Source organism: Diceros bicornis, chromosome 4 (assembly GCF_020826845.1).
Source record: "Diceros bicornis minor isolate mBicDic1 chromosome 4, mDicBic1.mat.cur, whole genome shotgun sequence".
In the NCBI taxonomy this organism is placed as follows: Eukaryota; Metazoa; Chordata; class Mammalia; order Perissodactyla; family Rhinocerotidae; genus Diceros; species Diceros bicornis.
The window spans coordinates 41,581,818-41,607,468 of NC_080743.1; the positions used below are offsets into that span (position 1 = coordinate 41,581,818).

Below are 25,651 nucleotides of genomic sequence, written 5' to 3' on the forward strand. Positions count from 1 at the left end.
TTCAGACAAGGAGCCGGGCCTTTACCAATTCCTTCCCTCAGTGATATTTATTTATTTATTTTGTAAGGAAGATCAGCCCTGCGCTCACGTTTGCCAATCCTCATCCTTTTTTGCTGAGGAAGACTGGCCCTGGGCTAACATCCGTGCCCATCTTCCTCCACTTTATATGGGACGCCGCCACAGCATGGCTTTCCAAGTGATGTGTCGGTGCACGCCCAGGATCCGAACCCCGGGCGCTGCAGCGGAGCGCACGCATTTAACCGCTTGCGCCACCAGGCCGGCCCCCCTCAGTGATATTTAGAAGTGGAAAACAGAAGTCACTTTCAATCAAAGGCTCTTCTGTCTTTTGCAAACATCTAAGTTACCTGCAAAGAGTATGCCAGGGGTCCCAGGGGGAAGAGGAGAGGGGTGCTTTTAAGAGCAAAGAGAAAAAGGGGCAAACCCAGAGGCTGGGAGGTAGACAAAGGTTGGTGGGTCCCAAGGTTAAGAGAGATTCACCTTCAACTCCCCAGCTCTTCAGAACGGAAAGGCCAGACCCCAGGCGCCGTGTCTTCCCAACTATTCCCATGCCAAGCACAGCAAAGCCGCTGGATCCAAGGGACCATGCAGGCTAGAACAGAGGGCCCCTTAGCAGAAACTGGTGGACCATGACAGTGTCCAGAGGGGCCAAGACCCCAGGCCACTGGCACAACACTGAGTCGTATAGGACCTTCCAGCTGGATTTAAAGAAAATTAGAAATGTCACGTTTTTTACACATCCTAGTTGGTACACTAAGATTCATGTGGGCACCTTCTGTGGGGGCTGAGTGACCCATACCTGCAGCCAACACCGACTATAGGTGCTGGAATTTAGACTAATTCATCCTGAGCCTGCGGGCATGACTACATTGTAGAATGGGTGTTGTAAAGAGATGAGTGACAACTCTTGAAGAACATGACTGATTAGCGAATACCTAGGGTCAGGGATAAGTTTAGGTTTGAAAGAGTACTTGAGCATGCTTTAAAATCCCTGGCCAGATCAGCACCTCATTCAAGAGTAACAAAATACAAATCACTTCTTTGTTACTGTTATCTTGGCTTTGTAGAAGTGAATTCAAAACAGGACAATATCAACTAACGAAAAATAAATAAATAAAAGGACTGTTTCCAACATTGTATAACTTGTATAAATTAAATACAAACAAACCAACCTTGGGCAGATACAAGGTGGTCAGAGAAGGAAGTGAGGACACCTGTAGCCTTGTTAGTTTGCTAAGATTAACGTTCTCTGTAATTCTTACAAAAACATCTAGGAAGATTTTAAAGTCTCTAAGTTAATTTCTCTTTTTTAAAAATTAAAATTCCCCCTGGAGAGGGAGAGGCATAGAGTAGCCAATAGACACGCTACCTGGAGAAGGGGCCACTGTGCTGGCACAGCAGTAGGGAAAGCTATTCTGTGTCTGTTGGAAATGACAGTTACCAGAAACTTCAGGTGCTTTCCAGCAACATTTGCAATAACGAAACTCCCGCCCCCCGGGGAGAGACATCTGAATCTTGGTTAGGAAACATCACCAAGAAACTGCTGATCTTGGAGGCCGAGAAACCGAGCAATGCTCGGCTGATACGCCTCCCTCTCCGGCTTCACGGCTTCCTACTTACTGTCCCCCTTGCTCGCCCGGCTCCAGCCACATTGGCCTCCTGGCGGTTCCCTCCACCTTCCGCCTTCCCCTGCGTTCTCTCTGCCTGGAAAGCCCTTCCCAGACATATCAGTATGGCCCATTCCTGCATCCTCTTCAGGTCTTCACTCAAATGGCGCCTTCTCCGCGAGGTCTTCCCAAAATTGCATCCCCAGCTCCAGCACTGCCTTCTGCACTTACCACGGCCTGACATGTTACATATTTTTACTTAGTTTGCTTGTCGTCTGTCGCTGCCCACTAGATAATCTTCCATGAGGAAAGGTACTGAGTCTTTTGCTCAATGCTGTGTCCTCAGCCCCTAAAAGTGTCTGGCACACAGTAGGTGCTTAATAAATACTTATTGAAAGAATAAGTGCATAAATGCTCATGGAATAAACGTCCAAGTGCCTGGGCTTTCACAGCAAACAATGCTATAGTGGCTGTAGCCAAGCATCTGAGTATAGGGTGTGGGGCCCACTGACAACCAGAGTACATGCACTTCTGCTAAAACAAACAATCAAACCTCCTAACACCCACCAGAGAGCTGTGAGCAGGTGTCTTCAATTGCACTGTGATCAGAGGGCAGCAGTGGTCCAGGCCTGGGGAGCCTGGACTGCAGCACAGCTCTGTCCTGCATGGAAGGGGAGGGCAGATGGAATACTGCAGGGCGTGCCCTCCAAAGAGCGATCTGGATGAGTTCCATCCTCGCCGCACTTCTCCCAAAGAGGAAATATGGCAAAGGAGGGAGAGGAGTGTTGCTGGTTGCTCGCCTCTACAAATAACATTACTTCTTTAGTGCTCTTCTCAAAAAAAAGAAATTCCATGAGAACAAAAGGGCTGGCGAAATTCCTATTTGGGGATAGAGAAACCATGCCACGTTTTTATTATACATGTGACCTGATGTAAAGCTCAAAGAACAAAGTAGTATAAAATACGATCCCTGTTGACATGAAGCTTATTCTTTTGATGTGGACACGAGCCTAAGAGGCAAGAAACAAATCCAGCAGCATTTTCTAACACAGGGTGCCTGAGGGCAGAGGCGGGCAGAGGATATGCTCTTCCTGGAGTCCGCATGGCATTCAAGTTGGAACGCAGAATTTCTTTGCAGTCTCATGTTTTGTTTTTTAAAATCAAATTTTGTACTTACTTGTATTTGCATTGTAAAATTTGCACCGTAAAATTTTATTTTTATTACTTACCAGTAAACTTACTTAGCTTCTGTTTCCCATAACTTCAAGACAAACTGACATTCCACCAAGGTGTGCCAAGAAATCCTGTCATTTTGGATTCTCCTTGGCACGGTGAACCCCCAGAGGTGTGGCCCAATTGGTAAATGTGGAATTTGGATATCACAAAAATCATCATCTTATGCCAAAATGTGTGATACAGACAACAACCGCTGTGACTGTCCAGGAAAGGCCAAAATATTTGGAAAGACTCTGCGGAGCCAGATAGGAAAAGTGTTATTCAAACAGCTGCCAGTGATACAATCTGTATGACACGGCCATTTTTTTGCCTTAGTTATACTACTTTTTGAAAATGAGGAAACAAGTCACTTTAAAAACAAATACATATTTTTTTTAACATAAATGGAAAGTAAGCACGCCGTAATGCCAGACATAAACTATCTGCAACTCTGGGCTCTTTTCAAAAGATACAAGATCATTTTTTCAAAAGATACAAGATGCACAGATAAATCACATTCATACCTTACAAACGTTAAATAGCAGACAATTTAAATTGATAATGAACAATGACTATTTTTCAGTAGCTTGAAATTTCAGTTATTCATTCCATAATTTTTACCAGTAAAAAAAGAGAGCTAATCATGTACCTTAATATTGTCTTTTATGTATTACTCAAAAGTACAAACAACCCTGAAGATAAAGTCGAGTCCCATGCTTGTCAGATGTATTATAAAAACACTGAGACATTTATCAGGCAAAACTAATACAATGAAAACTACCTTTAGAATATGTTTCACAAACACAAGTTCAACATTTCTCTTTGGTTCCGGAAATATAAGAGGTAGGTTCAAATAACGTAAATGCCTATTATGTCACTAGATTTTCATTAAAATGTTGGCAATTTATATCAGAAATTAGTAGAAATCAAACATGAGTTTAGGAACTAAATTAAAAATTGACAAGAATAACTTCAACTAACAAATGTTTTTCTAAGTCCTAATCACTTAATTAGAAAAATAGTTAAATCAGAAAAGATAGCTGACTACAAAAATGGCCTTAGTAAAACGAAAACACGTTATCAATATTATAAATTAAGTTTTCTATATCATAACATGTTCCTAAAACTTGGGGCAAGAGAGAACATGAATGTATATGTTTATAAATTGGGCCTTTCGTTTAAATATAGGTACCTAATATATAAGATTAATATACACTACTGTGAATATGGATTACTCTCCTAAGTTTGTGCTGCCCAAATTGAGAATTGCAGGTTCAAAGAAATTCAACAGTGAGGAGGAAATGAGAATGTTATTCACCCATGACCAACCCACTTCACGTAATTAAGAAATTTCAGATGACCAGGAAGGGTCCCCAGAAGCTTTCCTGATTAAAACAGAATCTGATTCAAGTAGGAAGCAAAGGAGAAAGAAAAGAGAGATGCTCATCAGAAGCTGATATAAAGAAAAGGGTTTTGTTTCCTGGTGCTTCTCAAAGCAATGACAGAATAAACAGAATCTTTCAAATAAGTTGCCTTGTGTTGATAAATTAACAGTAATATACTGACAATCAGTGTGTCATCCCAGGAACCAAATAACAGTGCAAGGAAAATGGAAAAGGACCCACTGAAATAAATATTATTTCATCACTCCTCCTTACACAAAAATGATATGAATGGACGGCGGAATTCTCCTGGCTTGAAATTCTGCCACTTATGTTCATTCTTATTCAGCGTAAAGAAAGATAAGGATATAAACCCTATGCTACTTATTGGCTGCTGTAAGGTATGTTTTCACGCAATGATTTTCTATTAATCGTTCTATAAGGAAATTTTAAGAAGTCTATAAAGACATTCAAAATATATAAAACAATTTAAATTTCAAGGTTTTCTGATCATTTTGTTTTTAACAAAAAGACATTTAAGTATAAAGGAACTAGCATAAATTTGAACCAACCAAAATAAAGATTAATGATTTATAATTCTACCACACAAAACAAATTTAATTCAAGCAAGTACATTTTTCAGATGTAGGATTCAGGGCATAGATTTGTAGAAAGGACTAATAAGAGAAGATAAAATACAACTTTGTGGCCTTCTCAAAATTGTATAAGCTTATCAAAACTATGATTTTTAACATTTCTGTTTACATAAAATTGAGCCCAAACATTTGAAATGATCATTGATAGGTTCTTCCCTTTTTAGAAAAAAATATGACTGCTTTTGCCATAGACTTGTTGCAATTCTAGGAGAAAAAGTCACTCCAGAGATTGTTGAAAATTTCAATAATCATGCTAAAGCAAAAAATTCAACATGTCATTTCTGAGTTACTCCTAAAGTTTGTTTCATATTTTCATAAACCACATAACTGATGCCTACAGCAGGGAGCACCTTCATGAAGTTTGGGGTGATGCCTCTGTAAAGTCCTGGTATTCCTTCTTTGGAAATTATGCGTCGAAAGAGGCCAACCATGTTCAGCTGTGGGCTTCCTTCTAACATGGCTAGAAAATAAAAACCAGGCTAGTTTAATATTCAAGCATGTTTTGCTATTATTGCTATACACAATTATGATTCAGAACGATATTCTAGAGTACAATAAAAGGACAAAATTTATTCCAAGGGGCCCAAGAAAGTACCCCTTTCTACAATTCTCCTTGTATAGTACCTAATAGTGAGTGCCCTAATTATAATAATGGTGGTAATAACAGTTATTTATTGAGTGATTACTATGTGCTAGATATTGGGTTAATTACTTTATATACCAATCCTCCAAGGTCGGTATTATTGTACCCATTTTATAACGGGGAATTGGAAGCTTAGAAAGATTGAGAAACTTGTCCTAACACACTTAGCTAGCAAGTGGGAGAGCTGAGAGTTGATGGTTTTTCTGACTCCAAAGCTCATGCACTTTCTACCACACCACCTGGCTGCCGCCACCCCCTCCGCCTCATTAACCAAGCGCTATAGGGAGAACAGTTCAATCTTAGGAAGTAAGGGGAGAATGGGGAGATTAGGGAAAATATAGGGTCCCTGAGCCTTGAAAATGATCCCAATAGGCAGGAAAGAGAGGGAGGGAAATCCCATGTTGCTGGCACAACAAAGACAAAGGTGGCAACATGCATGTGCTACGGGGACATGGCTGATTGCTGCATGTGGTTATGACACAGATGGTACCGAGTGGCTGGAGGTGGGTAAGGTATGGGTGGGGAAATGGAGCAAAAAAATAAAGTGGGGATTATTGAAGGCTTTGAAATTCCCACTAAGAACTTTGGAATTTATTCTGAAGACAATGAAAAGTCACAAAGATTTCTGAACAGGAGTAAAATGATCAGACTTCGACTTTAGAAACAAGCGTCCTATCAGCCATACAGGGACTGGACTGGAGCTGGCAGACGGGAGGGGAAGACTTGTTCAGTGATGGTTGAATCAGACTGCCCGGGTTTGAAGTCTAGCTCCACTATCTACCAAATGTATAACCTCGTGGAAGTTAATCTCTTTTTGCCCCAGTGACTCATTTTCAAAATGGGGATAATATTAGTATCGCCCCCTCAAAGATGGTTATGATGGTTGAATGAGAGAATACACACGAAACGTTGAGTTCATCACTTTGCATTTTTCTCTCCAGCCACATGGTCTTCTTTCAGCTCCTCATATAAGCGACATTTTCTCCTGCCTCAGTGCCTTCACACATGCCTTTCCTGGGGCTGGAATGCTCTTTCTTTTCCCCTGCACCTGCCTTTGCCCAGCTAACTCCTACTTGTCTTTCCAGGCTCAGCTTAAATGACAATGTTCTCTGGCTCCCAAGATAGGTTAGAGCCCCTTGCTCTGTGCTCCCCTAATAGAGGGGAGGGGGGCTAATGAGGTTGTTTACTTGCTGAATGTGTGTATTCTCCACTCCACAATGGCAGGGACCACAAGTGACTTGTGGACTGCTCTAACCCCAGCACCTGGCAGAGGGTCCAGCACCTGACAATGGCTCAGGAAGTATTTGTTAATTAACGATTGACTGCTTGGTTGAGGGAGGGGTGGTTGGTACTTGGAAGAGAGGTTGGGGATAGAGCTGAAGGTGCCCAGGGTGTACTATTTAAAGAAATAACAGTGGGTGAGATTGGTCAGGGAAAGAGCAAAAAAGAAAAGAAAGGCACAGAATGCACACTTTAATGTAGCAATAAAAGCCAGCACATCAGAAGAAAAGAGAATAATCAATGAAATGGCAGAAGAGTTAGGAGGCTATGGTGTAATCAAAGCCAAGGGAGGGGACAGTGTCACAATGGGGAGGGATCACAGTTCAAAAGTTGTAGGGTCCAACAATAATAAACAATTGCAGCCACCATTTATCAAGAATTTGACAAATGCCATGTGCTTTACATATATTGTTGCTAATTCTTACAACACCGCACAGTTTTCATTCCCTTTTACAGATGAGAAAACAAAAACCCAAAGAGGTTTGGGGCAAAGATCTGAACCCAAATCCACCTAGATACTAAAGCTTATATACTCTTAAAACATGTATTCTCAACACAGGCAAAAAAAATCTTACTCTGTTTATGCACAAAGCACAGATATACATCCAGTACACGTGCAGTCTATCTGTGGTATAAAAATTTCATTAAAATGGAGTGTTTAGGAAAAGAATTTGTAAAACAGTTCCTTAGGGAGGCAATAATGAAAAAAAGCTTGAGAAACACTATCTTAAAACCATACTCTCCTGTCTCAGGGGAACCTGAAGTTCCAAAAGGACGTTACTGATGCAGTACTTATTTTTTTTTTTTTTTTTTTTTGTGAGGAGATCAGCCCTGTGCTAACATCCGCCAATCCTCCTCTTTTTTTTTTTTTTTTTTTTGCTGAGGAAGACAGCCCTGGGCTAACATCTGTGCCCATCTTCCTCCACTTTATATGGGACGCCGCCACAGCATGGCTTGCCAAGCAGTGCGTCGGTGCGCGCCCGGGATCCGAACCAGCGAACCCCGGGCCGCCGCAGCGGAGCGCGCGCACTTAACCGCTTGTGCCACCGGGCCGGCCCCTGATGCAGTACTTTTATCAGCGTGATTCCTTCATCAAAAACTCACCTTGAGCCTGCATGCGCGTTCGCACCAAAGCCAAGGGGTAGCTGGCCAGCTGACCACAGGTGCTCGACAAGGCACCACATCCCAGCAATACCATGACACCAGGGTTTACAGAGTCTTTGGCAAAATTATCTAGCCAATGGGACTTCAAGAGCTGCCAGAGAAAGAGAAAAAAAGAAAGGTAATGAACTAACTTTACAACTGCTTTCACTCAACATGAAGACTTGCACAGGTACTCTCATCCTTATGAGAGGACCACTTCTACAAGATCGGGTGGCATGTTCCCAGGAGCGGCAGCCACTGTAGAGGCAGCAGCCGGTGGAGAGGTGGGGAAGCCACTGGGGATACAGAACACGTGAGGTTTGCACTTGCTGCTCACTTTCTTCCAAATAAATGTGAAGATCTGTAGCACACCAAATGTAGGATCTAAAGAACATTTCCTATGGTAAGTACTAATAAAAATATAACACTACTAATTGCATCTAATTTTGTACTTTACACATAGGTAGTTTCATTTAGTCCTTTTACAAAAGCTGAGGTGGAGCTATTCTTTTGATTTCAGAAATGAGGAAAATAAGTCTCAGAGGAGTTTTTTTTTAATAAGGGTGCAGCAAAGTGTTCTGATCCTCAGGCCATGCTTTTACCCTATTATCCTACATCCCTGTATTTCCATTAGAAGGCAATAATTGAGAGAAACTGTATAAAATATATATGCTAATATACTTTTTAAATATAAAATATTTTAAGTTAAAAATATATGCTACTATGTGGGAAAAATTATATTTTGTATGGTAGCCCAAGCATACTAATACACCACCCAAAGCAATCTACAGATTCAGTGCAATCTCTACTCAAATCCCAATGACATTTTGGAAGAAACAGAGACAATCATCCTAAAATTCATAAGGAATCTTAAGGGACCCCGACTACCCAAAATAATCTTGGAAAAGAAGAATAAAGTTGGAGGTCTCATACTTCCTGATTTCAATATATACTACAAAGCAACAGTAATCAAGACGGTGTGGTACTGGTATAAAGACAGATACATAGATCAATGGAATAAAATAGCCCAGAAATAAACTCTTGAATATATGGCCAAATGATCTTCAACAAGGGTGCCACGACTGAGGAAAGGACAGTCTCTTCTACAAATGGTCCTGGGAAAACTGGATATCCACATGCAAAAGAATAAAGTTGGACCCTTACATTACACCACATACAAAAACTAACCTAAAAGGAAAGACTTAAACATAAGACCTAATACTATAAAACTCCTAGGAGAAAACGTATGGTAAAAGCTTCAGGATATTGGATTTGGCAATGATTTCTTGGATGTGATACCAAAAACACAGGCAACAAAGGCAAAAATAGACAAACTTCAACTTAAAAACTTCTGTGTAGCAAAAGAAAGACAATCAACAGAGTGACAAGGCAACCTACGGAATGGGAGAATATATTTGCAAACCATATATCTGATATGGGGTTAATATCCAAAATATATAAAGAATTCCTACAACTCAATAACAACAATAAAAAAATAAATAACCTGATTAAAAAATTGGCAAAGGATTTGGATAGACATTTCTCCAAAGGTGATATATATAAATGGACAACAAGCATACGAAAAGATGCCCAACATCACTTATCATCAGAGAAATGCAAATCAAAAACACAATGAGATATTGCCTCACACCTGTTAGGATGGCCACTATTAAAAAAATAAATAAAAAACAGAAACTAACAAGTGTTAGCAAGGATGTAGAGAAATTACTGTTGATGGGAATGAAGAAGGGTACAGCTGCTATGGAAAACGGTTTGACAGTTCCTTAAAAAGCTTAACACAGAATTACCATATGACCCAGCAATTCTATCCCTAGTTACAGTATATACCCAAAGGAATTGAAAGCAGAGACTCAAACAGATACTTGTATCAAATGTTCACTGCAGCATTATTCACAACAGCCAAAAGGCAGAAACAACCCAAAAGATGAATAGATAAACAAAATGTGGTATATCCATACAGTGGAATATTATTCAACCATAAAAAGGAATGATGTTCTGATACATGCACCAACGTGGATGAACCCTGAAAACAATATGCTAAGCGAAATAAGCCAGACAAAAAAGGACAAATATTATATGATTCCACTTATCTGAAATAACTAGAATAGGCAAATTCATAGAGACAGAAAGGAGATTAGAGATTACCAGGGGCTGGGAGGAGGGGAGAGTGGGGAGTTATTTTGTAGTAGTTACAGAGTGTATGTCTGGGATGATGAAAAGGTATTGGAAATAGATAGTGGTGATGGTTGTACAACATTGTGAATGTAATTAATGCCCTTGATTTGTACTCTTAAAAATGGCAAATTTTATGTTGTACATATTTTACCACAATTTTTAAATTAAATTTTAAATTCCAAAAACCATTGCATTGTACACTTGAAATGAGTGAAATGTATGCTATATGAATTATACCTTAATAAAGCTGTTAAAAAAAAAAGTAAAGTCCTCTAAGAAAGCTTTCATTACACATTCCATCCCTCCCCTCAGCTATAGGTTGGGTCCCTTCCCAACGCGCCCAGGCTTACTTCTATCACAGCACAACCATACACTGCGCTTTAGCTGTTTGCTTGTCTATCTCCCCCACCAGACCTTCAGTGTTTTAAATTCAGAAACCAAGTCCTTCTTCCAGCCTCTAGATCCAGCATCTAACCCAGTGGCTTGCACATTGTGTGTGCTTGAAAAATGTTGGCCCGATTCGTCAATTATTAAACAGTTTAAAAGGCAGGGTGGAGCCAAGATTTGTAGTCCAAGTTGTCTCTTCAGTACAAGGGATGGATCTGTGCTATCCACATCAGTCTCTTGGCTTTACCAATATAAGATTTTAACAAATCAAACAAAATGTGCCATTTTTGCTTATTTCCTCTCCCTTCAAAAAAATCCCTAGTACCATCTTCTAAGCTGAACAACTATATCTGAATGTGAGTCCACAGTATTTGTTAATAAAAATAATTCACAAGGAATCGAATACAAAAGTGACAACAGGAACATGAAGGGTCTCATATTCGAGGTATTTGAAAAGAAAGATCAAATAACACACCCCTGAATCTACTTTCGGTCACGAACTGTTTCCTGGTGTATATGTACTTGTTTATATAAAGTCAATTTCTAACAATAAGAACAATTTAACTACATTTTCAGATTCAAAAGATTGCTAAAAACTCACCTCATACACAGCAAGATCTATACCTGCATAAGGTATGATGCCTAATAAATTGGGAACATAACCTTTGTAAAAAGCTCCCACTCCTTCATGTTTCAAAATCTTCTTGGCACAATCGAATATTCCAGAGTATTGTCCAGTTTTGCCTACAGCCAGCCTGGTTTTCAAAACCTGGTTATGAAAGAATATAACAAAATATTGTTGTTCATATTAACTCTATCATCATGGAATTCAAAAGAAGTAATTTTACAGAATACCTAGCACATACTGTCATGTAAACGACTGTCCAATTTGTTGATGTGTTCTCCCTCACATATTCTCTCTCTTAAGGAGCCGAGACCAGAGCCAAGAGGACCTATTTATTGCAAAGAGGATCTGAATGAGAGCAGTGGCAGAGGAAATGGAGAGAAGCAAATCTACTGATGTCTTAACAAAATTAACTGCTGACTAGCTAGATATGGAGAGTGAGGGAAAAAGTAGTGTAAAGGACAATTCCAGTGTCTCCAGCTTGGAACAGAGGATGGGGGCAGCAGGGAGGTGGAAAGGTGATGCTATTAACTGAGATAGGAGGAAGACTAGGTATTGAATTAGGATATTTTTTGAGGGTGTGCGGAATAATATGATCATATTAAGATGCTTACAAGGAAAGCTTTATTAATATGCATACCACAAAGGTGAAAATTAAAAGTATCTTAAGAGTAGAGTATCTTAATCAAATATCTTGCTTAGGTCTTATCAGTTATTGACAAATCCTTTGTCGCATCAATAAATATCAATCACATATACAATATTATTTTTGCTCTAAAGCCGGAGTTGGAAAACGTTTTCTATAAAGGCCAGATAGTAAACATTTTCATCTTTGCAGGCCTAACATATCAGGTCTCTGTTGCATATTCTTTGCTTTTTGTTTTTTTTTAACTACCTTTTTAAAATGCAAAAACCATCTAATTAGGACTGCCATCACCTAATCACATCCTGAAGTTCCATCATGAAATTTACGGTACAGAAACTCTTTGGAAATGAATGGGTGAATTCTTATTTACACTGTGGCAGCCAGCCTCCAAGACGGCTTCCAACTATCCCTGCCTCCTGGTATTCACACCTATGTAGTCCCCTCCCACACTCTACCAGAAGTGGTCTGTGTGACCAATAGAATACAGCAGAAGTGACCAGACATGGCAGCTTCCATCTAGGGCACTCTCTCTCTCTGATCACTGACTTGAGGAAACCAGCTACCATGTTGTGAGGGTACTCAAGCAGCCTGCGGAGAGGCCCATGTGATAACGAATTGACGTCTGCAGCCAATAGCCAGGGAGGCCTGGCAACAAACATGTGAGTGAGCTTGGAAGTGGATCCAGCCCCAGTTGAACCCTGAGGTGACTACAGTCCTGGTCGACACCTTGACAGTAGGCTATAAGAAACCCTGAGCCAGAGGCACCCAGCTAAGCTACTCTCAAATTCCTGACCCACAGACACCATGAGATAATAAATGCTTGTTGTTTTAAACTGTAAACTTGGGGTACAGCAAAGATAATTAATATAAACACCATTAACACAGTCAGACTTCACCACAGTACTTACCTCCATAGGATAAATAAAAGTCTGTGCAGTTGCCCCAGCCATGGAACCAGAAATAAATCTCTCAAAAGTTCCTACTTTCTGTCCTTCCTCAGTAAGCAGCTTCTTGTACTGTATAAATAAATTTTTAAATGCACATTAATATCTGCTATAGACTGAATTGTGTCCTCCCACAAACTCAAATGTTGAAGCTATAAACCCCCAATGTGATGTATTTGGGATGGGGCCTTCGGGAGGTAATTAGGGTTAGATGAGGTCATGACGGTGGGGCCCTCATGACAGGATTGGTGTCCTTATAAGAAGGGACACCAGAGAGTTCACTCTCTCTCTCTCTCTCCACATGCATGCACCAAGGAAAGACCATGTGAGCACACAGTGAAAGGGCAGCCATCTGCAAGCCAGGAAGAGGGCCTTCACCAGAAACCAAATTAGTCAGCACCTTGATCCTGGATCCTCTCCCAGCTCCAGAACTGGGAGAAATAAATTTCTGTTTGGTATTTTGTTATGGCAGCCAGAGCTGACTAAGACAATACCAAAATACAAATCAGCTCCTAGAAATCAGTTAATTGGCAATGTGATGATGTCTCTCTAAATGCATACACTGCATTAATACCTAGCAGAAAAGCAAGGCTTAAATGCTAACACATCCAGTTTACTGGATAGTGGTTTCCAAGGTAGATTTCCACAGAACACAGATGTTCCAAAGATGGGACCCAGTTGCTCCTTTGCTAAAACAGAATAATAGCATTCTTTCACAGATGCACAGAAAACACAGAGTTAATAAAGTGTTTGTAATTTTTGGATAATTTCCCCATTGTTTTTATTTTCTTAAGATGAGTTTATTTTCACCAGTACAAATAAAACAAATAAATGACAAATATTAACAAAACAACTTAGAAGAACAGGTTTCGTAGGTAACATATAACTATATTAACAAGTCAACCCCAGTGCCCACCTGGCCCACCAGAATAAAGCAACTGACACTGCTGATCGGGCCAAGGGTGGAATCTGACCCAAACGTAGCCAAAATATTGACAGGGCAGGACGTAAATATCATGGGCCCCAGAGTCAGGCAGACCTGGGCTGGAACTCCAGAAACGTGTGGCCCTGGGCAAGTTCATGAACATGTCTAAGCTGCAGTTTCTTCTTCTATGATAACAGTACTTATCTCATGGGGTTGTTGAAAGGATTAAATAAAATAATATAATAACACAGCACAGTGCTGGACACACAGCGAATGTTCAGTAAATGTTGTTGTTATCATTAATACTAATACATTATCTTTCCAAAACTTGGAGAGACAAACTCTGCCCAAACACAGACTGTGGTAAAAAGCCAGGCAAACCAGACTCCTTCTCTTAGAAATGTCTGGAGGGTCCACACAGGTAACTGGTCACTGACACAGAAGGAGAAGTACATATATCAACAGAGAGAAGCAGACACGGCGAAGGAACAGGTCGGTGAAGTTCCACTTCCTGCCCTGCTCTGAGGACCCTTCCCTAAATGCCGCAGGCATCCCGACAGTGACCCCCACTCCCTGAGCCAGCCAGAGCTTCCGTTCCTCGGGATCCAAAGAGCCCAGGGCAACAATACAGGAGTAGTTTCTCCTAGTAAAACTGTGTTTCTCTGCTCATGATAAAAATTAAACATATTATTTCACGAAGCTCCCCAAATGGCAGATATTCCTCCCAAAAGAGATCTGTGCCTCCATGGGCTCTGATTCTGAACTGCACCAGAATGTTAAGTAAAACTCCTCTTCTGTGTAGGCTCTATTACTTTTCCTGCACGTCAGATCATCACAGTCATTAAATTCAATTTGTTAAAAACCTTCCTGCATATTAACCGGAACCTTGAAGGCACCTTTTACATCTTGTAACCCCTCCCAATAGCATCTATCAAAAGTATTCAGTAAATGTGGAGTGAGTGATGGAGAATAAACATTTAAAGGGTAGGGATGTGGGGCTCCTGTGCCCCGAAACGTACCACACACAAAGGGAAGAGCTGAAGACAGAGAGCCCATAAAGGGTTAGACACTGTGCCAGGTACATAACACTATGTCATCAAGTTCAATTTCTATCCTAGAGGTGAGGTAACAGTCATAGAAACTTTAAGTGGCTTGCTCAAGGTCACAGAATTTGATTTTCCCAAAGGAGAATTAACTGTGTTCTCAAAGCCACTCTGAAATCCTTTTGTCTATCTCAGTTCTCTCTCCCATTTGTTAGAACATCTATTTCAATCTCCTCTATTCTCCTGCTTCCAATACCACTTCCGCCCTTATTCTCAGGAAATGTCCTTTTTTGGGAACTCAAGGAAGAACAGAGAGGACGCCAGGTAAGAATATCTTGGTATTCCTGCCCACCCCCACAAAATCATCCACACTCACTTAGATCTCCCTTTTTCTCGAGCTGACATAAGAAGAGTCCTCCACGCAGTCAAAGGCTAATCCTCCCAATAGTCTCTGGATAGTACCCATTTCTCCCCCAGCCTTTCCACCTTCTACCCCCCACCCCAGACACATACTTCCTCTGAACACCTGCTGCACCCATCTACCTCTCTCACACATATTTTTAACTTCCTTTTTTGTACTGATATGCTACCTTCAGCAACAGGCACATTAAACAAAACATATCAAAACCCTCCCTCTGCCCAACATCCTTCTTATCTATCAGTCTCTCCCTCTTCTTTTCTCCTTTCCTTCTGACATCTAACTCCCTGAAAAAATGTGTCTCCACTGCCCAATTTTCTTCACCTCCTCTTCACTTTAGCTCATTTTAGTATGGTTTCTCATCTCATTACTTCGCTGACATATTTGTACAAAGATTTCCTGTCTCTGAGTTAATAAATCATAAAAGATATTTTTCTTATTGTATTTACCACCTTCTAGCATTTGACCATTCATGAAATCTTTTTCCTCCTCTGACTTCTAGGCTATCAGTCTCTGTAGTTATCCTCCTGTCCCTCTAGCTATTCTTTCTCAGTCTCCTTTGGAAGTTTCTCCTCTACTTCTCCCTAGGCATATTCCCAGAATTCTTGTCTTTCCATAAGCCTTCCTGAATGATCCAATCCAATGGCTTCAACTCAATAACAACCTCTCTATCAAAGATCTCTCTCCTAATTTCTAGATGATATATCCATTTGCCTACTGGACAGCTCCCTGTACATGTCACAGAGATAGCTCAAACTCAGCATGTCCAAAATGGAACCTGTCATTTTACCCCAAAATCCATTCCTCTTATTATTTTCTCTATGTGTTTAGTTGCTCAAGTTAGGAGCCAGAGCATCATCCTTGGTTCCTCTTTCTTTCTCATCTCCACATTCACTCAGTGAATGAGTCTGTTGATTCTATTTCAAAATATTTTTCAGTCCATTGCCGCCTTCTCCAGTCCCGTTAGCCACCATCTTATACTAAGATGCTCATCGTTTCTTACCTGAATTACTGAAATATTTCCTTAAATAGTCTCCCCACCTCCAGTACAGCCTCACTCTCCTCCAATACATTCTCCACTTTTTTTCCACGTTGATCTTTCTTTCTTTTTTTTCTTTTTTTGTGAGGAAGATCGGCCCTGAGCTAACATCTGCCAATCCTCCTCTTTTTGCTGAGGAAGACTGGCCCTGGGCTAACATCCATGCCCATCTTTCTCTACTTTATATGGGACACCACCACACCATGGCTTGACAAGCAGTGCATCAGTGAGCGCCCGGGATCCGAACCGGCGAACCCCGGGCTGCCACTTAACCACTTGCGCCACTGGGCCGGCCCCCAGGTTGATCTTTCTTAAATGTAAACATACTCATTTCACTTCTTTACATAAGATGCTTCAATAGCCCCCTCACCATATTCAAGATAAAAATCTAGACTCCTATATCATTTGGCTCATGCCTATCTGTCCAGACTGCTTTCATCATCATCTTCCCAGAAACACACTCCACTATACCTGAGCCTAGCAAACCACTTTACATTTCCTTAGTGAATGATGCTTTCTTGTGCCTACATTTCTGTCCACATGCTGCTGCTTCTGCTCGAAATACCCATCTTTCCCTTCATCTTAACGGGCTTGAGACTCAGGAAGGATTGGGTCCAAATTCTAGCTCTGGCAGTTCTGTGTTTTCACTCATCTAATAAGGATTTACTGGCACTGGACAAGGTGCTGGGAACACAAAGCTGGAAACAAATATTGCCTAGGGAAGCTCACAGTCTCATTAAGGAAAGAAGTAAGTAGCGAGATAATCAGAATTCAGTGTGAAACTGTTGTAACGGAGGGAAACACAGGGAACTATTACAATGAAGAAGGTTTCCTGGAGGAAATAACTCCTGAGTAGTCTTGCAGGATGTTCACCACTATATGACATATAGAAAGAGGAATGGAGTGTGAGTGTGTGTGTGTGTGTGTGTGTGCGCGTGTGTGCAAGTGTGTCACTGGAGCCAGGGATGGAAGGATGACTGCTGCACTGTAGACATTGCATTTGAGGTACCCCTGGGATATGTAAGTAGAGATGCACAGATATGCAGTACACGGATGGATGTGTAGGTATAGAGACGAAGGAAAAAAAGATAGAACAGAGAGCAGTTAGTACATATGTGGCAGGTGAAACCATGAGAACACTGCACCCTGTCACTGATACAATGTACTGCTATGGTAATGACAACCCAAACTGTCCACAGCTTTATCCCATATTGATGTGTTTAAGAGAGCTACATACCAGGCTGAAAATATCCTTTTGTTAGTTTTCTAAACTATTAGTTATTCAATGAACAAGACCTATCTAAATCCAGAAGTGAGCTAGCTAGGTACTCTGGGAAATGTGAGAATATATATGACATAATATTTATGCTGAAGAAATTTACAACTCACTGGGAAAACAATGAGTTTTGCCTTATCCAGTGGAAAACTGGATATTCTGTAACACAGTGCCCTAAGGAAGCTGGGCCGGGGAGGCATTGGTTTTGGTTGGAATGCTTAGGAAATGCTGCTCATGGGAAGCCGGGCTTAAGAGAGCCCTGAGGGATGAACAGATCTTCAGCAGGAGGGGAGAAAATGGACAGGCATAATAGGGCTTTCTCTTGATCTCTCAGAAAAGTTAGCACACAGAAATTAGAATATTGTAAAGAGGGCTCAGAAAGGAGCCTGACTGGATAGAAGCAGAGGATGCCTGTTGGCAGTGTCCAAGTTAAGAATCTGACAAGTAGCATCAAGTGTAACGCATGCATTTGCTTGCAATAACATGGACTTTCAAAAATACCTAAGTTCCTGCATATTGGAATAATGGTTTTCTACTCGAACACTAATTTATTGTACGCTCTGGCTTTCCCATCATAAAATTCAAATATGTGGTCAGTATATACTGGTATCTAAAATGCGAGCCCTTACTAGTCATGATTTGAATCCTCAAACATGCACAAAAGGAAAATATCCTTCCCAAAAATAGGCTCTAATTAAAGTCCTGGAGGCTAGATTTTCTTCAACTTTTTTCTTTGCTTCTCTATTTCCTAAACCAAGAAAAGGACACCACTAGATTGTGTAATCTTCTCAAGAGTATTCTGTTGCTCAAGAACAAAATACTCTCCAAAATCATCAAAAATCTATTTGAAATAGTACAAAATATGAGGTGGAGCTAAATTTCAAGGTTCTTATAGTTGACGATAAACAATGATGGAAGAAATCATGGAAAAAATAATTTTGTGGATGCTCAACTAGACAGTTCTGCTAATGACCATAGAGAGAAACCAAATTCTAAAACTCATTGCTATATTTCCTCTTAATACCAAGTCCCGCTGAAGCAGCATCCAAAACAATCTAAGTCAGAGAAGTTGATTCAGAGGTAAATGCATTCATTCATTGATTCATTCATTTATTCATTCAACAAACACTTACTGAGCACTTATCATATGCCAGTCTCTGTCTAAGTGCTGGAGTATAGAGAAGAAGCCCAACTCCCACTTCGACGGAGCTTTCACTCTAAATCCAACTCAATTTTATAGCCATGTCAGATTACACAAAAGACTTCAACTTAAAATTTTTCCTTCTAGATGTTAGATGGGGATAATTTCATAAAACTTATATTAGTGTGCAGCTTCTATTCTGAATTCAAAATGAATAAGATAAAATTCTACTTTTCATTCAAGAGCTCCTTAGAAAAGAAAATAAAAGTCTTTCTTTATAAATAATATGAAATTCAGAATCCCAGAATCTAGTTATGAGGAATCTCTGACTTTATCTTCTCTAATCTCCTGTAAGAGAAATTCCTCATGGAGTATATGTGGAAAATGATCATGTATTAAAACAAAAATCTAAAAAGCATTGTATGCTAATTGTTATTGAGTCAGTTTAGCGCCTCTTTGTTAATAAATTCCACAGGTGATAACAATTACCTGTTCATATGCCCAGAACTTAACAGCTGTCTCAGGAGCAATTTTAATGACATTTGTACCATTTCCTCTCCAAAGAGAGCGGATGCCTCCTTCTTTCACCATCTGTCGAAAGCCATCATATATGTTCATTTTGTGTGATTTTGAACCATGGACCTAAAAATAAAAGCAAAATGATATAAAATACTGGTGGCATGTTACTGTTACTATTTCTAATGTAACTGTACAAACCACTCTCTTTCCTTCACTCTTGTTTATTACTGCAAGAAGATGTATTTGAAAATAGAATATAGAAATTTGAGAAAATATATATCGATGGAAAGAATTATTACCATCATTTTTAGAGGCCTGACTCTGAATCTAAAACTAAGAAAAATCAGTATCCTCAGTGTGGGAAAGCAGACAGAAAGGACATGATCAAAATTAAAATTATTGTGAACATTCAAAAGATAACATGAACTAAATTATGTATTAGGCTACAGAACACCCTTTGGAACATGAATAAGTTCAGGTTAAGAAAAATAAAAAAATACGCTGCAGGTAATATATTATCTCTCCCCCCAAGAAGTAATACTGGCACGAAATATAAACAGGTCTGAAAACAACATTTGGATATTATGTACATCAGAGCCATAGACATTGGAATGCACACAGCCTGACATCAAAAATATAAACTGTAGCTTCTATGACTTACTTCAAGATCTCTCTAGGCAATAAATTCATGATAACATATACCAACCGCCTCACCCATTGAGTACTGACGAATTACTTGGCTTATACTACAGATGTGATACTTGTTTAAATATAGCAGACCTTATGACTGCCTCTATATAAAAACTGATTAAATCTAATAAACAAAAATAATTAAAGAAATCAGCTCTTCTTCTGATTGTTTCAGCTTACACAAAATGAGTTACTATAAAAACAAAATGGGAGAGGCTGAAGATGAAAGGTCGGCCATGTGGGCGGTTTGTGACTGAGCCACAATAAGAACTCTGGACACCAAAGACTCGGATGAGCTTCCCAGGTCCCTTTGCAAGACTCTGCATATTGTCACACGTAGACGCCAGCTAAGTAACACATCGTGACTCTACGGGGAGAGGACAACAGAAACTCTGCATTTGGTACTTCCCCAGACTCAGCCCTACGCACTTCTTTCCCTGGCTGGCTTTAATCTGTACCTTTTCCCTGTTATAAACCACAACTATGAGTATAAAAGCTTCCAGTGAGTTCTGTGAGTCCTTCTACTGAACGGTTGAACTTGAAGGTAGTTTTGGGAACTCCCTGAACTTGCAGGAACTAAAGTCCAGAGATATCCATTTTATTTTAAATAAACTTCACAATAAAATATGACAAAGGAAAAGATGAATGCTTATTCAAGCTCTCTCAGAGTGAATTTACTATTGTTCCTAGAGAAAAACACACTAATTCTCTCTCCTTTTTCTTTAAAGCACTATCTTTACTCTTAAGTATATTTTGAGATTTAAGTACAGTCTGAATGGATGCTAGTTTAAAATATTGACAGAAATCTTTTTGTACAGAAATCTAAGGAGAAATGTAAAAAGTTCTGACCATAGGTATAACAACACAACTTTTAAAAATATTTTAAGCAACTACTATATTCCAGTAGGTTATTCCAGTGTATCAGGCATTTTCACATACGTTACATCATTTGATTCTTACAACCACCCTTATTAGATATTCCCATTCCAGAATGAAGGAAAATGAGCCCTCAGGGGTTTCACGCAATGTGAGAACCATGAGCTTTGGAGCCAAAGATACTCCATTTCTTGTCTAATTTGTTGTAAAGGAAAAGTTATTTAATTCTTGGAGCCTCAGGTTCCCCACGGATAATATGAGGATAAAATACCCTCCTCACTGGGTTGCTGTGAGAATTAAATGAGATACTATAATGAGCATCAAATACATACTAATTCCTTTCCTTTCCCTCTTTCTTGTGACTCTCATCAGCCAAGTCTACAGTGCTAGTAAATAGCAAAGTCAGTCTATACATCCAGGTCTCTTTCTGCTAACCTCAGCTTTGAATAATTTTTAAAATTACATCCTTGTTCCAAGATTCTAGTTTTCAGAAATATCCCACTTTCGAAAAAGTACATAAAATAGAAGGAAAATACAAATAATTTAAGGAGAATGCCACAATAATAGCTGAAGACATTTCTTCTAATCAAACATTTGAATAGTCACAGAATGCCAAAGATTAAAAGTTCATCACACACACGGACCAATAATTTAAGGTTTGGCGGAACACTGAAATACTTACATGGCCTGAATTTAGGGTTATTAGCAACAAAATAGAGATTTTTTTTTAAAGGGATGAAAGGCTATTACTGAGAAATTTTAAAATTTCTTTTTCAAAGCACCATACTTCTCATTGTTTAGAATAATTAGGACAAACTTAGACACAACATCTAAGGCTCACCTGCATCATGACTTTCAGCCGATCCAGGGGGGCAGTGCTCGTTCGCGAGACGGCGCCAGCGACACCTCCTGCCAAGAGCTGCCTCCACCACTGTCCCGACTTTTTTTCATCTTCCGTGAATTCATCCGGAATAGTTATACTGTCTCCTATGTCAATACCCTGTTAAAATGGAAAAAAGATCCCCATGTTCCTTTAATTAAGGACAGATCATTCCAGAAGGTTTGTTTGTTCTAGAGAAGAATCACGTGTTATTTTATAGTTAAGATCAACTTCATTCCTTAGAAAGTATACTGAAACAATTTCAGCATATAGATGATTATCAATAGCCTAGTCACACTAAACGAAGCGCAGTATCAGTTTACAAGAAATGAAAATTCACAGTAATTACAAATTTACAAAACCAACAACTACAACTTTCTTTCTTAATAGATTTAGAGTAACTTTTCTCCTCTTGGTCTATGTCAGAATGAAAGAGCAGCATTTTATCAGATGTAGTGAATCCTTTTCGCTACAGAAAGAAATCAGTTTTTCAATTCTTCAAAGATACTCCCTTTATCTCAAAATTACATCCACCTTATACTTTATACACGATATATGCTTTAAATACGTAAATAAAAATTAAATAAAAACTATGTATGTGAATACCCCTAAACTCATTTCTTATATAGATTGTCTATAAATATTTTTATAAATCTGACTTATCATTTAAAACGTGCAATAGATTCTACATAAAATTTAGCTAACAGGGAAGTATTGTTTAAAATGATCCATCCTCCAATCTAAACATTACTGTACATTACAAATATAGCTTGAGAGAAACAAATTTCTATAATGATAATATTTTTATAGCTTTTCATCTAAATGATTCTGATGAAAAAGATTTTATGGGTAAGAGCATAAGGCTCAGGAGCTATGTTATCATATAACTCTCTCTTTCTTCATTTTACTATCAATAAAATAGATACATGATTTTAGCCTCAACTGCTATCAACTATCGCCAAAGATACAGTAAGAATTTGATTATGTAAATATAACTTCACATAAGTATAAAATTTATCTAGTCAACTGAACTAATGTAGTATTATTTTATACTCATAGTTGAAAAGGCATTAATCGCCAATAATTTTACAATGCTCCATGTAAGATTAGGCATTGTTACTAGTGGCACTGTGAACTCTAGGCTTCATTTAGTTCATATAAAATTTACTGAAATACATGAATAAGTATAGAAGATGAGCCCATTAGGAAAATAAAAATTCCCTCAAAGAGTTTTTATTGGTTTCAGGAGCAAATTGCACAGTGAACTGAACTTCATTTACACCAGTACATTTTAACAGAATATTAATGAAATTTCATTTAAATTTGAAAGTTTTGAGGAATACAGACAGACACCTGTAAAATGCTGAGCAGATGAGCCAAAGATTTTTAACCTTCAATGATTATTATTCTAAGCACCTTATGCCAGAGGTAAATCTAGGCAGGTGACTAAATAAGCAAAAGTTTCAGGAGGGGTCTCTGGCCATCATCAATGGACAAGGAAATAGATCCTCAGCAATCACAAGCTGGTGAGTTTAGGCAATATAATATCTGTACAAAGTAAAATCCTATGACTTTTACACTTCCCTATGGCAGAATACTCAAAATGCCAATAAGAGCTGGGCAGCTTACCTTCATAAGATTTTTGGAAGACAATACCTCTTCCAAGTTTTGAGAACGGCAAAAACAGGAACTATATCTGCGGTGTTCATGCAGTCTTGGGTTTTTTTTTTAAAATACTCTGAATACAAACCTAATATAATAAGCAGAGCTCTACAGGTTAAGGAGCTGCTGGGACTTGGGCACCCTGGCCTGTAAGTATTACAGAGTATTCTCAGGTGATCACTATACCTGTGGCTTACAGCTCCAAATAAGAATAAATTAGGGCCAGCCCTGTGGCTTAGCGGTTAAGTGTGCGCGCTCCACTACTGGCGGCCCGGGTTCGGATCCCAGGCGCGCACCGACGCACCGCTTCTCCGGCCATGCTGAGGCCGCATCCCACATGCAGCAACTAGAAGGATGTGCAGCTATGACATACAACTACCTACTGGGGCTGTGGGGGGGGGGGGTGGAAAGGAGGAGGATTGGCAATAGATGTTAGCTCAGAGCCGGTCTTCCTCAGCAAAAAGAGGAGGATTAGCACAGATGTTAGCTCAGGGCTGATCTTCCTAAAAAAAAAAAAAGAATAAATTAATACACAAAGTGTACTTACAGTAGAATGTTTCCAGAAACGGATAATTTCCTCAATGTCTGTAACAGGATTAAATAAGAAGTAGTCCCTCCATTCATTCCAGTCTACTGTCATCGTCCCATCAGCATCGATGCTGAAAATAAAAAGAAGCTGATTAAAGAACAAAATTTATAAATAAAACTAACACTATCAGCCATTTTGCAGAATGACATTTCTTTCCAGCTTAATATTCTTATTAAATTAAAAAAGTCCCAATTTACAATAATAGGTTGTTGGAAATGGCAGCAAGCATTTGATGGTCTGTTAGATAGTTTTAATCATTTAGAAAAAAATGGACCCCAAAACTACAGACAGATCTCACTAACAACTACCTTTGGCACTCGGTCAAACTGTAAGTCAATGAGCTATCAAACACAAAAGCTGGAAGATAAAACATTGGGAGGTAGTAATGAATGGATTTATGATCCATTTTTTCTTGCACTGGCTCAAGGAGATATTTCTTAATATTCTGTTGTAATATTGGGATGTGATTTTAGCATATACTCAAAATATGCTATCAATTTCCTTCTCCAACTTCCTGTAAGCTAAGAAAATCAGCAGTGATTATAAAAAAACCAAACTTGGTGACTGGGCCTTTTTTGAGTCTTAGAAATCGTGGTACATCATCTTTGACATTTAAAATTAATATACTGTAGCCTTAAATATTTTTCATTTACTTTTTGCTTGTTTTACAAGTTTCTTGGCAGTAATGCCACTTGTACCTGTTTTTTCCTAAGATCAACCCTGAACTGTGCCAGGATTTTGACTGTTTTGTTCACATGTGTACACCAAGCAACTAAAGTGGCTGGCACAAAGAAGGTGCTCATTTGTTTATTGAATTAATGAATGTCTCTGAAAAAAAGTTTTGGTGTCTCCTCCAAATTTTATATTTACTCTATAATTTGGGTGAAAATAATGCATAAAGATGGCAGTCAAATCAAACACAATTTCCAGATATTACTGTGTTTTCTAGTGCCACTTTTAATTTTGATCTGCATATGTGAAAATACACTTAAACGTTCATTTGTCCCAGCACACAGGTATTAACATCCCGTATCTGCATGAGAGTCCTAGTTACTACTTAGGTTTATAACGTTATTCTGGATTGCAGTAATTATAGCTCTATTTTTACCACTATTTTCTATTTTAATGCAGCTGTTTATTGTCTGACCCCATGCCCCAGCCTCCCACACATGCATGCATGAGCATCCTCCACAAGGCAAGGATTTTTGTTGATTGTGTTCACTGATATGACCAAAGTGTCTAGAACAATGCCCGGCATAGATTAAACGTTTATTGAATGAATAAATGAATTCCAAACTCTGTAGCTCAAAGCCATAAAACACAGTATTGATAAGCTTCTTAAATAAAATAGTCTCACTGTGGGTTTAAATTGCATTTCTCTTCAAATTACTAATGAGGTTGAGCAAATCTTACCATATTCCTTTGCTATTCATGTTTCCTCCTGTGTGAAATGCCTGTTCATGTCTTTTGCCCATTTTTCTAATGGGTCGTGTGTCTTTTTCTTATTTATGTATAGTTCTTTATCTACCTGATTCTAATCCTTAAAGTTACAAATTAGCAAATACTTTCTCTTTGTCTTTTCATTTTGTTTATAGTGTCCATGAGTAGATGCTCTTGATTTTAATATAGCTGATTTTATCAGTCTTTTCATTTACAGCTACTGTTTTTTATGTCTTTTTTTTTTTAATAAATTCTTCCCTACACCGAGATAAAGATGTCTCCTTTTTTACCCCTAAAAGTATTATAGTTTAACTTTCACATTTACGTTGATTTTTGTGTATGGTATGAGGTAGGCATCCAACTTCATTTTTGTCTGAAGTGCACCAGCCCCCTTCACTACATAGTCTCTC

General features: G+C 39.1%; 1 protein-coding gene across 1 annotated transcript in view; it reads right to left on the reverse strand.

Annotated features, from left to right (window-relative positions):
• Positions 1–3,211: 3,211 nt before the first annotated feature.
• The window catches only part of SLC25A24 (solute carrier family 25 member 24), a 50,074-nt gene continuing 27,634 nt past the window's right edge, over positions 3,212–25,651 (reverse strand). The window contains exons 4-10 of the mRNA XM_058538665.1: positions 23,760–23,871; positions 21,512–21,670; positions 19,075–19,227; positions 12,708–12,815; positions 11,130–11,297; positions 7,907–8,057; positions 3,212–5,338 (exon numbers count right to left, since the gene is read on the reverse strand). Coding sequence (XP_058394648.1) covers positions 5,154–5,338; positions 7,907–8,057; positions 11,130–11,297; positions 12,708–12,815; positions 19,075–19,227; positions 21,512–21,670; positions 23,760–23,871 — 1,036 coding nt within the window. The 3' untranslated portion in view covers positions 3,212–5,153. The remainder of the gene's footprint in view (positions 5,339–7,906; positions 8,058–11,129; positions 11,298–12,707; positions 12,816–19,074; positions 19,228–21,511; positions 21,671–23,759; positions 23,872–25,651) is intronic.